This window comes from Clupea harengus, chromosome 4, assembly GCF_900700415.2.
Source record: "Clupea harengus chromosome 4, Ch_v2.0.2, whole genome shotgun sequence".
In the NCBI taxonomy this organism is placed as follows: domain Eukaryota; kingdom Metazoa; phylum Chordata; class Actinopteri; order Clupeiformes; family Clupeidae; genus Clupea; species Clupea harengus.
In genome coordinates this window covers 20,214,017-20,231,471 of record NC_045155.1, presented here as the reverse complement: position 1 = coordinate 20,231,471, position 17,455 = coordinate 20,214,017, and the positions used below count along the sequence as shown (strand labels likewise).

The 17,455-nt window shown below is 46.6% G+C and overlaps 1 protein-coding gene across 15 annotated transcripts in view; it reads left to right on the top strand.

Annotated features, from left to right (window-relative positions):
* The window catches only part of eif4g3b (eukaryotic translation initiation factor 4 gamma, 3b), a 43,740-nt gene that overhangs the window by 4,286 nt on the left and 21,999 nt on the right, over window positions 1–17,455 (top strand). For 8 of the 15 annotated variants that reach the window (XM_031566654.2, XM_031566653.2, XM_031566660.2 and 5 more), the window contains exons 2-6: window positions 561–663; window positions 6,444–6,620; window positions 12,998–13,090; window positions 14,431–14,463; window positions 16,375–16,395. In XM_031566654.2, coding sequence (XP_031422514.1) covers window positions 561–663; window positions 6,444–6,620; window positions 12,998–13,090; window positions 14,431–14,463; window positions 16,375–16,395 — 427 coding nt within the window. Of the gene's footprint in view, window positions 1–552; window positions 664–6,443; window positions 6,621–12,997; window positions 13,091–14,430; window positions 14,464–16,374; window positions 16,396–17,455 lie in introns of all 15 variants that reach the window. The other 7 variants (XM_042707679.1, XM_042707678.1, XM_042707680.1 and 4 more) reach the window with 3 other exon arrangements.

Sequence of the window (17,455 nt, the reverse complement as noted above, 5' to 3'; positions counted from 1 at the left end):
AGTGATTGAGTCAGAGAAAGTCCAGGTGGAAAAAGTGGCAAAGAGAAAAGCCTACCTCTAAGTTTCCACTTTTGCGGAATGATGACTTAAGCACTGGAGTGCTCCCTGACCCCTCTGTGTTTATGCTTGTGTAGTGGTGCCAGCTTTTCCCTCCGCTCCGTTTGTTTGCTCAGGGGCACAGAGCCTCACGCTGCAGCCACTGTTGTCTTAACCAACAGGGATGCTTTCAAAGCATTGACTTGGTGCTGAGGAAGGAAGGATTCCAGTGAATTGTTTAGTGTTGCCATGACATCATATGATGGAGTTTCATAGCAAATTGTTAAAAAAGTAATAAGAATCCCCTGAAAAGACACTGATTTGTACCATTTGAAGAAGACAACAGACAAAAATGACATGATTAACCTTATTTGGCACATTTTGCCAACTTGCTTTGTTTAGATGTTCCAACTGAAGCAAAGTTTCCTAGGATAGGCCTAAAATGCTCAGGGCATGTTGTGTTTGTATTGGATGTTTTGTCTGTTTTCCCACCTTGATTGATTTTTGGCCTTAAAGGATCTTTGCGCCAGAGTTTTCCTCAATGCGTTCAACCCTAGGATCCCAAGAGTACAGCCACCGCTGGAAGACAGAATCTTCCCCACGCAGCAAGTCGCTGCAGTGTACAGCGTGAGTATACACATTCCATTCTGAATGAATGTGGTAGCGTTAGCAGTAGAGTGAGTATACACATCCCATTCTGAATTAATGTGGTAGCGTTAGCAGTAGCAGCACTGGTGGAGTAGGGTTCAGGCTCCACTGAGGTGATGGTGTTTGGGTGGAAGTGGAAGTTGGAGGGGAGGGTCTGCGTGTTCGTTTTGTAGGTATGACAGTAAAAGCAAAATACAAAAAGAATGATGTCTCTAGCCCTACGGTTAAAGAAACTACAGCTTATTAACCATCATCATCATCAACAAGCCCATTTTATAATGGATGTGATTGGTAGGTAAAACACAATTGAATCCTTGTTTCTCAATATTTCCAGTTGAAAATTTGAGTGCATTTTTAATGTGCTTTTACTAAAGGACTAAAATATGAGTATATAAATTAGTATATAAATCTGAAAAAAATATGGGAAATCCTGCTCACCACACATTAATAGCAAACAACAGATACTTCAATTAAACTTTATTTAAGGAAGAACACATTTTTTATTCCTTATTAACCTATTTCATAGTTTTTCTAAAGCCCATGACCCATAATGTCGGCCATCAGTGAGTGTCTGTGGCCCTAGTCTTTGTGGGGTGTCCCACACCGGTGGCACTAGTCGGACCCCTGGCGGCAGCTTTTTGGCCAAGTTAATTAGTTGAATTAGTGGTGGAGCCCATCTGTGAGAGAGATCACTCTGATTGGCTGTTCAGCTTTGTGTTACTGTTTTGCCTTCTGGGTGATTGGATTGATAAATTCCTTCAACGTGTGGAACTGAAAAGGACAGACCCGAGCGAAATAAAAAGGAACGCAGGTCTAATTTATCTCCAGCTCTAGGTTCAGAAAAGCCCCTTGAGCTGAAATATCCATGATTTCACCCATTTAGAGCGTTTTTATCCTTATTTCATGCCTCCGCCTCTTCCTTTCTTTTTCAGCAACCAAAAGACCAAGGGCTGACAACGTCAGTCCCATTTGCAACTTGGGCTTCAGACATATTCTTGATTAGAAGTAGCTATACAAAACTGTCTGTTGTGAGCGAGAGTAGTGGTAAAATGGTAACCTGCTTGTATGGAAAGGTATTTCCTCATGCAGGTGCAGAACGTACAGGCTAGTTGGCCGTTGGCTGTAGTCTTTGCAGTGTGTGCAAGTGCAATTGTTTGGGCTGACACAGGCAACGTGAGGCGACACAACAGTCGTCCTTCGTCACCGCAAGCTCTTTGATGTCGGTTTGGTGTGGCTTGGCTTAAAACTAGTGGGCTAACTAACTCCGGTAACACCAGACTACACCAACAAGTATGCCATAGTAAGCACTGATTAAATCTTGCCTGCTTGGGAACTTCTATCACCCAAAACCTGCGCTCTAGAACTTTGCTTTGCTTTGGTGAAATGCAATGTTTTTTTTATGTACTATACATAGTTAAATACATTTTTTTTACTCAAACTTTTCTAAAATTCTGGATTTTTCCATCTTAAACTGGAAAGCGAGGTTATGTACTGTATACAAACAAACTCCGAGATGAGGCTGTAGACCTAACATCCAACTACCACCCAAAACATTGATGATAGCGTGACGTCAAAAGCGTGCAGTGGGAAAATTCCGAACTATTACCGCATTTAAAAAAAAATATGAATTATTAACGCAGGCTTGCTGTCTTTCTAACGGTTGCAATTCAAATCCATCCAATATGGCCGCGGCGGAGCAGTTTCACTGTCGTGCCTGCGTTTTGTTTACTTTGATTTCTTTTTTTTTCCCTCTTTGTCGAGCTGGTCTTTTCTTGCCCCGGTGGCGTTTCCTGTGCTGTGTGGTCTGAACTCCCAGACCTGCTCTCCCTTCCCTCAACCCCACACACACACTCATACAAACACACACACACTCCCTACAATCTCTGAGCCACAGCTCTGGTCCCTGTGATCTCGCCTTCACACATGCCCACTCCCTTGCACCCCACACCTGACCCACCACCCCGCCCCACCCCCATCCCTGCCCTCCCGGGCTGACGGATAAAGCTGCGTAATCCATTCCGCTAACACCACCCACCACAAGTGGGTCACCCTACCAAGTCCATCTCCACCTGGGTGTGAGAGATTTGCTTGAGAGCAAAAGAGGAAAGGGAAAAACATGCGCACAAGCATGAAGCAGTCAGCGCAATCTCGACCCAGACTCACATATTCATTTGCGTAGCTGAGGCTTTACCCTGTTCTGTCACAGACGGCTGGTTAATAGAAAGCTTGTTAATAGAGAGTAGCAAAAACATGCTGCAGGAGAGCTGGGATGTGGTGAGAAGAAATGCTGAAAGTAAAAAAAAAAAAAAGCCTCCCTTTTGAAGGTGACCGGCATCCCTTCATCTGGCTGCCTTTCACTTCCAACCCTGTCGCTACCGCTAACAAGCAGCGCGGAGGCACAGGTGTCGGCCCTCTCACGACCCGGCTCAGCACAGGGGGGCAGGGGGCAGGTTAATCTGCTTATCATTCCTCTGCTTGCTGTTACAACCCAGGGCTGCACCACCACCACCACCAGCAGCAGCAGCAGCAGTGGCTCTCTCAGCGCTCTCCTAGTGGGCATGTTTGCAGCTTTTTCTTTGTGCTTATTTAGCGAGTATCGGGTGAAACTCAAGAGGCGGGGAGCCTGGTGTTGAAGCTGTGAGTAATAAAAGAAAAGAGGGTTAAAGGAGGAGGGGGGGGGGAAGGCCTCAGCTCCACCGGATGACTGTTCATACAGAGCGCAGGATTGTCTGTGGAGGGTGGATGGCTGACTAGCAGCATGTGTAACTGAAGCAGAGAGCTGGCGCCCGGCCCAGGAAAAAGAGGAATGAGAGAGAGAGAGAAAGAAAGGGAGAGAGGGAGGGTGAAACTCAGTGAGGCCTTGTCCTCATCCAGCCCCAGCCAAGAGTAAGGCTCTGTCTCTCTCTCTCTCTCTCACACACACACACACTCACATACACACACTCACACTCCCTCTTCCCCACTGCTCCCCTCCTCTCTCCTGTAATCCCAACTGCTGTCTCTGTGCAGTAAGTCAAGGAGTTAATTTGCTACCTGCTATGTGTGTGTGACTGAGAGAGGTTGTATGTATGATTATGTCCGCGTTTGTTAGAATGAATGTGTGTGAGAGAGAGAGGGAGGGAGAGAGAGAGAATGTGTGAGAGAGAGGGAGGGAGAGAGGCTGTGTGAGAGAGAGGGAGGGAGAGAGAGAATGTGATAGAGAACCTGTGTATGTGCTGCTGTCCTCTCTGATCTTCTCGTCTGTATGTGTGTGTTTCTCATCTGAATTCTATTGATTTCAGATGTGTGCTGCCAGCTCTCTAGTCAGGTCTCTCTAGTCAGGTCTCTCTAGTCAGGTCTCTCTAGTCAGGTCTCTCTAGTCAGGTCTCTCTAGTCAGCTCTCTCTAGTCAGCTCTCTCTAGTCAGCTCTCTAGTCCAGAGGTCGCCAACCTGTCGATCGCGATCGACATGTCGATCTCGAAGACCTTCTCTGTCGATCACCAAATTATTATTTTTTTTAAATACAGAAAAAAAAAAAAAAAAAATTGAACATTTTCTGAAATGTTTTCTAACGGTCTTCGGAAGACCAACGTCAGAAAAGATCTCCGCCTGATTCATGAACGCCAGCTATTTAAATCCAAGGATGTCCGTAGAGTTGATATGAACGTAATCACCAACGATTTCTCACAAATTCAGGCCTTCCCACTAAATGCCCCTTCTAAAGCAGCTTGCACACTGCCCTGACAAACGCCAACAAACACCAACAGTTGGGTCAGTGTGCGCCAGCAGTTGGTGTTTGTTGGTCATTGTCGGGTACTGTCGGAAGAGTTCAACATGTTCAGTCGGATTGGGTAAAGTTGCAGAATGTCTGAGCAATGTAGAGAGATTTCCAACATTCTGACAGCTCGTCTGACAGCTCGCAACTAGGCTCAACTCGCGTGCATAAAATCCTCGAGCTCTCTTGGATCTTGGTCGTTGTTATCTTGGTTATCGGCCAGTTTGTTAAATAAACCGATATCCTAAGTCTATTTATAGATTAACGTTATGTATTAGCTTACCCAAATGAACTGTTTTCGAGACAGATATTTGTCTATTTTAACTTCTACGACTCGTTTAACACTGCAACGTGTTTCTAAATATTAATATTAATGTTAAAGGTGACGTTACATGAGTACGTTTGCGCTTATGTTAGTTATCGGCCACTCCCACTTCATTCCAATTACCGTGTTGGTTTTCGAAATATTAATATGCACGCTGTCGTATTAAACGTTTTGGCACCCTCTGAGGCTGCATGATAATTTACTCTGTCTTCACCAAAAAAAGATCACAGTGGGATATTATTCATTTTCTATTTAACACTGAGTACTGGGGTGTTTTCCAGACAAAGATATTTAGTGTAGCAGTATTTGAAATCAATGTGAAAAATAGGCTCTGCAAATATTTAGGCACCCTAATAATTTTCATGATTTGAATACCTGTAACTACTCAATACTGAATAATTGCAACACATAATTAGTCTGATTAGCTTGTTAAGCCTTCAATTCCATAGAAAGGTGCATTCAATCATTAGAAAAACTATCTAAGGTAGCCAATTGCAAGATGTGCTTCTCCTTGATTCTCCTCTGAAGAGTGGCAACATGGCCTCAAAACAACTGTCAAATGATCTGAAAACAAAGATGGTCAGTGTTGTGTTGTAACTTCAGTTGATAAATAAAGCAGTTCATATCCAGCCTGCTCATTGCAAATGTGTTTTTTCTTGTTCATATTGAGTGCGTTTAACAAATATTTTCCTTTTTATGTTGCACTGAAATTAAGTGATTTAGTGTGTTCTTGGTCACATCAACTTGAAAGCTGGACCAAAGTGTTTAATTTCACTCAATTACAATTAGGCTAAATAAAAAGTTAAGTTGTAAGTACAGTCTGGACAGTCTTTTTCTCTCAACACCTCAATAGGTAGATCTTGCCTGTCAGCAAGGCAGAGTTTGTAATCTTTGGCCAAAAAAGTTTGGTGACCACTGCTCTAGTCAGATCTCTCTAGTCAGCTCTCTCTAGTCATGTCTCTCTAGTCAGGTCTCTCTAGTCAGCTCTCTCTAGTCATGTCTCTCTAGTCATGTCTCTCTAGTCAGCTCTCTCTAGTCAGCTCTCTCTAGTCATGTCTCTCTAGTCATGTCTCTCTAGTCATGTCTCTCTAGTCAGCTCTCTCTAGTCAGCTCTCTCTAGTCATGTCTCTCTAGTCAGCTCTCTCTAGTCAGCTCTCTCTAGTCAGCTCCAGGCATCTCTGAGTTTTGTCCACTCAGCACTTTGACTCAGATTTGTTTTGTGGTTCGCAGCTCAGGGCTTCTGACACTTTCTGTTCCCAGTAGTATTGTGTGCCTCAGGTCCAGATGTATAGGCCTTTGAATGTGTGTGTGGGTGTGTGTGGGTGTGGGTGTGTGTGGGTGTGTGTGGGTGGGTGTGTGTGTGGGTGGGTGGGTGGGTGAGAGAGTGAAAGATTAAGCAAGAGTACAGGGAGAAGGACTGTGCACGTGAGTAAATGGCTGAGTGAGTGTGTTGTTCTGATTTGTATTGTCTCTGTGTTATGTGGCTCAATGTTAGAGACCTCAACATATGACACCTAGTGTGTTTGCTTGTCATTTCTCTTCATTTGTGTTATTTAGTTCTGAAGCCTCTTACCAGCTTGAACATGTAGAGTGTACTACTAATGGGTGTGTATGTGTGTGTGTACGTGTCCCACCTCTCCCCGCTGACTCCCCTCTCCCCTTGTGTTGTGTGTTCTGCAGGTCCAGAGACCTCCCGGCCCCCCCTACACAGCACATGACATCGGCAAGGCCCACCCCAACCTAGCGGCCACACCGCCAGGCCACGCCTCGTCTCCCGGCCTCTCTCAGGTATCAGTGTCCTCAGTGTCCACTGCGCATCTGTATGGCCATCCTAAGAGCTGGGAGGCAGGAGGAGGGGTGAGTGAGCCCACCGGTCGTCCGCGCTCTCTCTGTCTGTCTGTCTGTCTGTCTGTCTGTCTGTCTGTGTTACTGTGTGTGTCTGTCAGTCGGTCTGTGTGTGTGTTTTACTGTGTGTTTGTGTCAGTCGGTGTATCCGTGTGTGTGTGTGTGTGTGTGTGTGTGTGTGTGTGTGTGTGTGTGTGTGTGTGTGTGTGTGTGTGTGTTACTGAGGACATCTGTCTATCAGTGTGTGTATCCGTGTCTCTGTTAGGGTGTGTGGTAGTGTTGCACGGTGTACCGGTACTAGAAAAGTACCGCGGTACCCTTACGTTAAAAACGATACGATTTTGCATATGTTTGGTACCGGTACTTCATTAAAAAAGCACGCAATCAGAGCGCACTCACTGTTCCGCTCCCTGTCAGGCTGCCTGCACACATTGACTGCAAGGGCGGGGCTGCCCAGCTCTCACACATGCAAATACTTCGGGTACGAAGCAGACACCGAAGGAAAACCCATCGACACACACAGACACTTCAAATCCACTCAGGCAAAGGGAGGGAACACGTCGAATATGGCTAAGCACCTATCAGACAGACACCCCAAACTTTTCAGAAAGTTCAAAGAACGACAGGTTAGCAAATGTGATTATAAACATGAACACCCCCAAGCTCACCCATATACAGCCTAACACGAGTAGCCTAGTTTAGCTAGGGTGACCAGACGTCCTCCTTTACCCGGACACATTTAGGTCTCGAAAAAGAGGACGTCTGCTTTGTCTTGTGTTGCAATTGCTTGATGTTTGACTGTGTTAGGAAAGTTGTTGACTTGCTAGTTTGTCATAAACAAAGTAAGCAAATTTAACAGGTTTCGCTAAATTTAGCCGCTAGCAAGACATCTCGTTAGCGATGTTAGCAAGCTTGTTATAACAGGCTTGGACATTGATGCTAGTATTATGTTTTTTTCACCCCTGATGCTAGTATTAAGTGCTCTTTGTAATCTTATTGTGATAGCCATGTTGGCTAGGTTGCCAACGACTTTCCTAACACAGTCAAACATCAAGCAAGTGGCTTCATCTGGCAAAAGAACTGTCCAGAAAATGAGACAATGCACATTATCGTCATGACTATTATCATTTTTTTGTCAGAACATGTTCAGTTGCTAACAAGACCATCACAAAATACATTTCAGTTAATTTATAGAGTTAGTGTTTCTGTTAGTGTGTAAATAGTTTGTAAAGTGTGTAAATAGTTCAGTTGTAATAAGTGCATAAACAATTGCAATAGTTGCAAGTTGCAACAAGTGTGAATATTCATAATTCAAAATAATTCTACCAGACAGACAGGCTGTCTCATTGTTCACCTTAGTGTAATGGCATGTGTGTATTGGTGCAAAGGTATGTGGTGGCATGTTTTTCATTGTTGTTTTTCAATAAAGGGGAGAAATTGCCCTTTAATTATGTGTCTATCTTTAATGTACCCAACCCACATAGCTTTAGGTTTTTTTCCACCTCAAACACACATCTGTAAAATTATGTAATGTTTTTATTTCTTTTTGGTGTAACATTGCATTGGGTAACATAGGGTAAGTTAACACTGGTCCGTTAAATCGGCAATGCTATCAGCCTTGAGGCATAATGTCAACACGGTGGAGGCAGAGTCTGTGAGAAGTGTTTGGTACTGTGCTACTGTTTATTTAGGCCGGTGGCTTGAGTTTGGTCATAACTCAGCACTTGAGGCAATGTTTGTTGTCGGAAGAATCGTGTCTTTGGTCTGCAACTGTGCTGGTGTTGCATTAGCACTTAGGTAGCTAGCAGATTTGGCTCCAGGTAAGATTAGCAGTTTATTACTCTCTCTTGTAAAAACTTTTCCGTCTTGTTAAGTATGGCAGTATTTGATGCCAAAGGATTTTGCGGTGCTGTTTTTTAATCACATTAACGTAAAGAGAAGAAGGTAACATTGGCAAGTTGAATTGTCCAAACTAGCAAGAGCGAAAAATAATCAACAAGAGGGTGAGCATGAGATTCGCTCTGATTTAAATAGCTGTTTGATGTTGGTGCCAAAGTTATGTGAGGATGATGTCAGCTTGTTCTTTGATTGCTCAGAGAAGCTAGCTGGAGAACTAGATTGGCCACAGGAGAAATGGTGCTGGCTGCTGCAAACTGGCTGTGGGCAAGGAAGTGGCTGGGTCCCCAGTGTGTCCGACCTCTAGGGTGAGGGGCTAGAGACCGCAGATAGACCTGGATTCTTTTCTGTATGTGAGGAGACCTGTGCAGAGTTGTGTGCTGCTGAATGGGGCCTCAATGGCACAAGGCTCTTCAGTAGAACATCTGGACACGGTTACCTGTTTGATGTCTTCCGCAGAACTCTTCTGTTATATGTATGGACACCATTGGAACGGAGTTGGCTGCAGTTGTAGGCTCTCCTTGCAGAGCAGGTAAAGAGTCCTTTGGTCGTACCCTTAAGGGCAGCTGCCTCTAGTTTTGAAGAGACTTGTGAGCTACTGTGCTATCGCGGTGCTGAGCCAGGCCCAGAGAGTCAAGGGGGTGATGATGACTGTTTGTTCTGCTGAGTCCGTGTTAGGCAGGCAGGAATTTCCAGACTCTAGAGTGGTTACCTGAGCAGCTGGCAAATATGACATAACCGAGAGGATGTGGTTGGGTTGTCCACTCATTAGAAAGGCTTGTTTAGGGACACCCCAAGCCACACTCACCTGATAACCTGTGATGTAGGTCCACGCCAGCAGCATTCCTACCAAGTGAATCCTGGTAATGGGGTTCAGGTTAAGGTTGGGCAATCTGGTATGATGGATGTCATTATCTTAGCCTCTGAAATGGGATGTTAGCGATTTCAAAAACACCATTCCTGACACCTTCGTGTGGGTTTAAGGCAGTGACCGTATCTATTGCTTTGCTGTTTTTGCTACACTGATCGACTAGCGCCTCTTGAGGTACAATGTGGTAATATGAGAGAGAACCTGCCGGGGCTAGCTGGTTAGCATGATAACTTTAGTGCGCTTCTGGGCAACACTTCATCCACAAGGGGGCACTAGCTTGCTTGTTGTTTACCTGTTGGGCTAGCTAGAAAAGGCCCTGAAGCAAGGTGGATGGCGAACGATTCAGCATGGTGGAATCTCACATTTGGCTCACCGTACTTTCAGTGTTGATTACCCCACCCAGTTTGGGCCAACTGAGTGGATTCCCTTCCCTGGTTTTGGATTTATTTTGGAATTGTGCCCCTTTTGGTTTATTTAAAGTTAAGAGGCGAGATGAGTCCACACTTGGGCTATTCGCCACAGGAGACAGCTTAGGCTGGCCCAGGGCCTTGGAGGTAACCTGGTGTCTCCTTGCACATTCATCCATGTAGCATCTTACATACTGACCAACACGTCTATTGCACACATTTAGGTTAGGTTGGGCACCTTAGAACACCCTAGACTTTGGTTGCGAGCATAGTTGCCAACTGGAGATCCTAACAGAGTCTCTGTGTGTCTGTCTTGCTTAAACACTGCTGGTGTCTGGTGATGCCGTCCCTCTCGCTGCCACTTGGCCGTTTGTTGTTGTTGTTATTCCTATGGTTTCTTGTTGGTATTGATCGAATTGTTGGACTGTGACTGTCTGGCCACCTCCATATGGCCTGTTAATCTAACCTGTGACCAGATCAACATGCTGACACTTGTTGCTGCTGGCTTGTGTAATGTGAGGAAATGTACTTTTAGTTTTTCTTTTACTGAAAACCTGCCCTTTACGTGAAATTAACAGTGAACAGTTAACAGTGATTCATCTGAACCGTTTCAGTTTCATTTTTAGTATTATCAGTAATAGTATCCAGTAAAACACGTTGCTGCTATCATATGAATATTATTTTGTAGTGTTACTATAGTGATTACTATCTCCTAGTCTAATATGTTGAGTCTCTCTTTTGCAATCTGAGCGAGAAGCTTTGATCCAAGTACATAAATAGCTGAAAACCACCACCAACAGCATGCATGCCATGTGTCTGTTCACAGAGCTGTCACAGTGTTGTTAACACAGTCTGTCCAGTCCAGTGATTGTCATGCCTTAACGTCTGTATCTTGTGTTCAGATTCTCACACTCACTCACTCACTCACACTCATACACACTCCCACCCACCTGCTCACTCTCTCTCTCTCTCACACACACACACACACAGTCTCACTTCGTATCACACTCCCACTCCCTGAGAGCCCATACAGTGCGTGGCTCCGTTCTGTACCAGGAATAGAAAAGATGTCACAGTGACTCAGCTGTTCTAGGGCTGCTCCCACCCTCCCCTCCCCTCCCCTCCACTCCCCTCCCCTCCCCTCCACTCCCCTCTCCGCTCAAACCAGAGTGCTCACATTTCCGCACCACGGCTGGGTAGGGAACTGCACCCTCAGCCGCCTCTGCTCCTGCCTCTGGGGGGGATTTCAGACGCCACTATTAATAGTCCCACGAGTGAGTGTTCCCAGGAGGCACAACCTGAATCACCATGCAACATCCATCTGACACACAAACACTTGTGCACAAACATGCACACACATAACCCTGAGTATTAACAAACACGGAGGCAGACAGGAGCAGCGCCCCAAAACTCACTCTCTAGCACACAGACACACAGACACACAGACACACAGACACACAGACACACAGACACACAGACACACAGACACACAGACACACAGACACACAGACACACAGACACACAGACACACAGACACACAGACAGACACACAGACACACAGACAGACACACACACACACACTACAGTGGAAACTGGCCAAAACTGACACATAATGTCATTGCCCATAGTGGAAAAAAATACAATCATTCTTCAACACATTGGAACTTTTGGGAATGCTACACCAAGCACATGCAGAGCCATACATATGTAAATACAAAATGGCCACAAACACAACCAAGTGCAAGTCCATGCAGACACAGAAGCTAGCTCAAAGTACATGCATTGACCAACAAACCGCACCAACACACACAGGCTAATCAGAATTCAGTTCAGAGGTGCAGAGCAGAGAGAGGGCCACAGCATGAGCCTGTCAGAGAGGAAATGAGAGCAGAGACATGGGAGAGGAGTGGAGGAGAGGGGATGTGTGGAGAGGGGATGTGGATGAGAGGGGATGTGTGGAGAGGGGATGTGGATGAGAGGGGATGTGTGGAGAGGGGATGTGGAGGAGAGGGGATGTGTGGAGAGGAGGAGAGGGGATGTGTGGAGAGGAGTGGAGGAGAGGAGAGGAGAGGAGGAGAGGAGAGGAGAGGGGATGTGTGAAGAGGAGAGGAGAGGGGATGTGGAGGAGAGGGGATGTGTGGAGAGGAGAAGAGGAGAGGAGAGGGGATGTGTGGAGAGGAGTGGAGAAGAGGAGAGGGGATGTGTGGAGAGGAGTAGAGAAGAGGAGAGGGGATGTGTGGAGAGGAGAGGGGATGTGTGGAGAGGAGAGGGGATGTGTGGAAAGGAGTGGAGGAGAGGGCATGTGTGGAGAGGAGTGGAGGCTATGCAAAGAGAGATGGAAAGGAGTGGAAGACTGGAGAGATGGGTAATGAAGGGGCGGAATAGTGTGGGACAGGAGAGAAGATGTATAAGTGTAGGAGAGTAGCGATGGAGAAAGCAGAGGAGGAAGGGAGAGTGGAGCGGAGAGATGGGTGAACAAGTAGAGAGGAGAGGTGAAGTGCTGTACTGTACAGTGTTGAAGGCTGGGCCGTGTCCTGTCGCATCAGCTCACACTGCACCCACGCGTCCAGGCTATGCCTCTCCTCATACCACCCTCACTTTCTCTTTCTCCCTCTCTCTCTCTCTCTTTCTCTCTGTCTAGCGCTCATTTCTCCTCATCTCTCTCTTTGTACCCTCAGTCTCGTGCCTCTTTTGGTTTCACTCACCCTTTCTCCTCTTTCTCTCTATCTGCTCTTTATCACTTACTCAATCCATATCTATCTCTTTATGTGTCTCTCCATCCCTCTCTCTCTCTCTCTCTCTCTCTCTCTCTCTCTCTCTCTCTCTCTCTGGACGGCAGTGTGAGTGAGGGTGGATGGCAGATTTGTCAGTGTCAGCAGACCGCAGTGTTTGAGCCGGCAGGGAGTGGACGCTCGTTGTGCCTCGTCACCCCCATACACACGACTCACACACTCAGCCTCTCTCTCACACACGCACATGCACACTCACACTCACACCCTCACACAGAAACCCAGCAGGTTACTGGGGCTTCTCATTCTCCCTGGAGTGATCTTGTGGTATCTTTTCTGGTATCTCAAAGCTGATCACTAACCACTGATTTTTTTAAAATCCTCTTTTCTCTCTCTCTCTCTCTCTCACTCTCTTTCTCCTGCCCTTCTTTTGGACATCTCCCTCTCCTCCTCCACCTCCTCCTCCTCTTCCTCGTGCTGCTGCAGTCTCCGTACAGCTCTGGGCAGAATGCAGGCACCACCCAGCTGGTGTACTCCCCGCCGACGCAGCCAATGAACGCACAGCCTCAGAGCCGCCCGGTAAGTGCCCCATTCTTCCTTCTACTACCCCTTTACTGGGGCAGAGGGGTGCAGAGAAGACCTTTGGGTTTGAGACCCCAGCATCCGCCGTTCATTCCGATTGTTAGTGTTTGTTTTAGGCTGGCTTGTGCACTGAAGTCCCCAGTTAAAGGTGTAGTATGATGAGTGTGTTCGAGTGTGTTCAGTGTTTGTCTCCACCCTGCTGCATGGCGTCATAAAGATCATCACTGCTGATGAGACGCACTGCTTCTAGGGATTGTTCCAAACTCCAGTCTGGCAACGAAACTCACAACAAAAGTCTGGTGTTTAACTAATTGCCCAAACCGAAGTCCCTGACCTTAATGTGTGTTGGACATGTTAGTCTGTATGTAAGAAGCTAAGTGGATGTATGCAAGGGGACACCAGCTTACCTCCAGGGCCCTGGGCCAACCCAAGTGGTGTGTCCAGCAGAGGAACAGCTTAAAGGCTGATGTATGCTTGGTACATGCCACCTTGGTACAGCGTAGCCAAGGAGCCTACGCCGTAGCCTGATGTGCACCTGCCCAGAAATGGAACTATATGTTGCAGCAGCGCAGACCACAGCAACTGTGATTATCAACACACCCCCATACGTCAGACAAACGGACCAGTCACTCTGCTGTGAATTGCTGACCTCTGCTATGAATTACTGACCTTACTTCGTTAGTAAGCTGTCTACTTAAGTAGTAGGTAGGTAGTTAACTTGCTAACGTAAGCTAACATGCTAATGTGGTGATACCTCGCAAATCACCTCAGACTTTTGGTTACAATAACGAGGGTAATCATATTGTACAGTGTCTGTTTCTTGGTAACTTTAAAAATCAAATTTACTGGGAAAGAAAAAGCCAAACTAATTTAATTTACATACAAACACGGACATCTACGGAGTGAGGTCTGCCATCTTTGTTTATTTTTGTACGCAGACACCAGCTCACAAGTATAAATGCAAACAATGATGTAGGCCACTTGCATAGGCTACAGTGGAGGCTCCGCGTATAACCACAAATCAGATGTGAGCGTGGAGCTCAGCTTCCCACCTCCCAGTTCAAAACAGGAGAAATCTGTGTGTATGTGTGTGTTTGTGTTCCACCATAGAGTTTGATTGGTGCTGTCCCAAGGTATGATTCAGTTAATACAATGCCTCTGCAGATTGTGTGTGTGTGTGTGTGTGGCTTGCAGAGCTTGTGGTTATATCTTGCTCTTTATGTACTGCACTGATTATTTTAATGTCTCTCTTCCCTCTCTCTCTCCTCCCCCCCCCCCCCCCCTCTCTTTCTCTCCTTTGCATTGCTCCCTGCCTCCACCCCCACCACTCCTCACAGTATGCGCCCGGGCCTCGTCCTACCCACCACCAGGTAACATACACCCTGCATCTCTCTCAGCTTGTGTGTGTGTGTGTGTGTGTGTGTGTGTGTGTGTGTGTATGTGTGTGCAGGTGTGTGTGTGTGTGTGTGTGTGTGTGTGTGTGTGTGTGTGTGTGTGTGTGTGTGTGTGTGTGTGTGTGTGTGTGTGTGTGTGTGTGTGTGTGTGTGTGTGTGTGTGATTTTTCCAGTCTGAAACTGAACTGGTTGGGGTCGGCGGGGGGTGGTGCGTTGGGGTGCTCGTAAAGTGTTGATTTGCTGTCCTGAAGTCGTGGTGTGCCGTCAGTATTGATCACCCTGGAGGGATCGATTTGACATAAGTGCTTTTAAAGAGCCACATCCATGGCGGCTTTGACTCGATGCCATCCTTGAGAAGATAAATGGTGTGTGTGTGTGTGTGTGTGTGTGTGTGTGTGTGTGTGTGTGTGTGTGTGTGTGTGTGTGTGTGTGTGTGTGTGTGTGTGTGTGTGTGTGTGAGAGAGACAGACAGCAGAGGAGTGTGTACATAGTCTTTTATGTGTCCTCTTAAATGAAGCCTGGCAGGAGATGGTTTTGAAGTTGGTGGCGTCTAGTCAAAGATCAGTGCTCACAGGCACATACACACTCTCACACATCACACAAATGGATGTGCCTGGCTGTATATAGACACTTACAGTATATATACACACGTTTATTCACTTCATCTGGCAGACCTATGTGACGTCGACTCGGTTTTCATTCCAGAGCTGTTTACATCTGAGAATTTCACTATGAAGAGTTGATGTTATAGCCTAGAAAAAGCATAATTTCCAAGCAGTCAGTATTATCCAAAACAGCTGCTGTTTGAGAGATTGAGAGCTCGTCCCATCATAACTGTGGCCCCAGTGCTGTACCACACCTTTGGCCCTGTGTCCATGTCAGGTGTGTGGTGGGTAGCACAGCTTCTCAAGGGAGGGCATTGTTTTATGGAAATAACCTGCATCCAGTTTGCCTAGGTTACCCAGCAGTCTGTTTATACAGGGAGCCATCAGCAGTTGTCACTGCCAACTTCTCTCATTCACTTGAGTCAGATGTTTAAATAAGCTCCATTTAAATACATTCAGGATTTAGTCGACTCATTCACACCTCTTTAAAATGATGCAATCTTTCCCCTCCTGCATCCATCAAGCATGCAAGCGTTCTTGTAACTGGCATCTACCATCAACCTGCGTGGATAGTTTTATTTTTTTTAAGTGACTGTGGTTTTAAGGTGTGTTTGTCTGTATGTGTTTTACACACTTGCCGTGACTTGTCTGATCGCCTCTCACCAACATGGCCCATCTCCAGGAGGTGCTGGTCTCTTTTGCTCCTGTTTGCTAGCGGGGTCTCTGAAAAGCTGCTTGTGTTGTATTCTAGAAAGGCTAGCCTAGAGGAATGCAGGCTCATTGTCGCTGGAAGGGCTATGGAAGGGGGGTGGGGTGTTGTGTGCAGGAGAGGGGGTGAGCCAAGTTCAGCTCAAAGCTTCCTGTGTGAGTGTGTGTGTGTGTGTGTGTGTGTGTGTGTGTGTGTGTGTGTGTGTGTGTGTGTGTGTGTGTGTGTGTGTGTGTGTGTGTGTGTGTGTGTGTGTGTGTGTGTGTGTGTGTGTGTGTGTGTGTGTGTGTGTGTGTGTGTGTGTGTGAGAGAGTGTGTGTGTGTGTTCACACATGGATGATATCACCGCGTTGCCCTCGGCCATAGTCCCTGGTCCCAGTGTGTCGATGCACAGGGAGAGCAGGCCCTATTCAGAGCACAGACTTTCACTTGAATAGGGTCTCACACAAGTGTGTGCGTGTGTGTGTGTGTGTGTGTGTGTGTGTGTGGTCTGTGTATTAGTCTTCTTTGTCCCGCCAACCCAATTAGCACAGTGTCCCACTAGTTCTTCTCTTTTTCCCTGCTTCAATATTCAAGGGAGGATTCAGACCCATTCAGGTAATGTAGAAAAGTCTCCAGAAGTGCATGGCATGACGCTCCCGTTTCTTTTATCTCCGTTACCCCCTCCGCCACCCCAACACACACACACACACACACACACACACTCCAGAATGCTGTCCCAGAATGCCATCCTGTTCCCACCCAAGAGGAAACAACTCCTTTCTTTTATCTCTTTCTTTTTTGAATCCCCTTCTTCAGCCTCTCCTCCACGCCTCTGTGGTTTTGATAGTATTTCAATCACTCATGTATTGTTCCTCTATCTTTTTTCATTAATATAAATGAATGTATGAAGTCTAATCTAGAGCATTTTGTCTTGCTCTCGTATACTGTACCAAGGTGCATGTTGAGTCACACATCCAGCTCACAACGAGAATATTAAATAGCTGATGTAATTATCCAAACAAAATAATCCTCTTCAAACTTGACATTTCTCGAAGCTCAGTCCACTTAGCCTGTAGCCTATAACAGTCCATCCCTGACCCTGACCGGGCTTAAGTTGACCTGGCCCTCACTGTTTGATGCCCACTCAGCCAACACCACCCTGGGCCCTCCTCACCCAGTGAGAGTCCTGTACCTCAGACACCACCCTGGGCCCTCCTCACCCAGTGAGAGTCCTGTACCTCAAGCAAAGGAAAGGCCAGTAAATAGATGGGCCCCTCAGCATCAACACCCTGTCAGCACAGACAAGTAACGTGCAGAAGAGCCATTAACTGTGTGTGATGGAGGAGGGAGAGGTGTGTGTGTGTGTGTGTGTGTTTGTAGGTGGATGTGTGTGTACACGACCTCCCCTCGCCTCTGCATGTCATTAGTGACCTCAGCATTCTGCTACTGTATTCTACTCCAAGCCCCGCTGCTGTCGGGAATGATGTCCGGGACGCTTCCTGTAAATCCCAAGATGGGCCCCTTGGAATATGTTATCATTACCGTGGCGACCCAAGGACCCTACGGCAGGGCTTCCCCCGCTGTGGCTTTTATCAGCAACAGATAATTACAACAACATCTGACCTCACAGTTCAGTTTCTGTTTCAGACACATAACCCCACCTTTGATTTCCAGC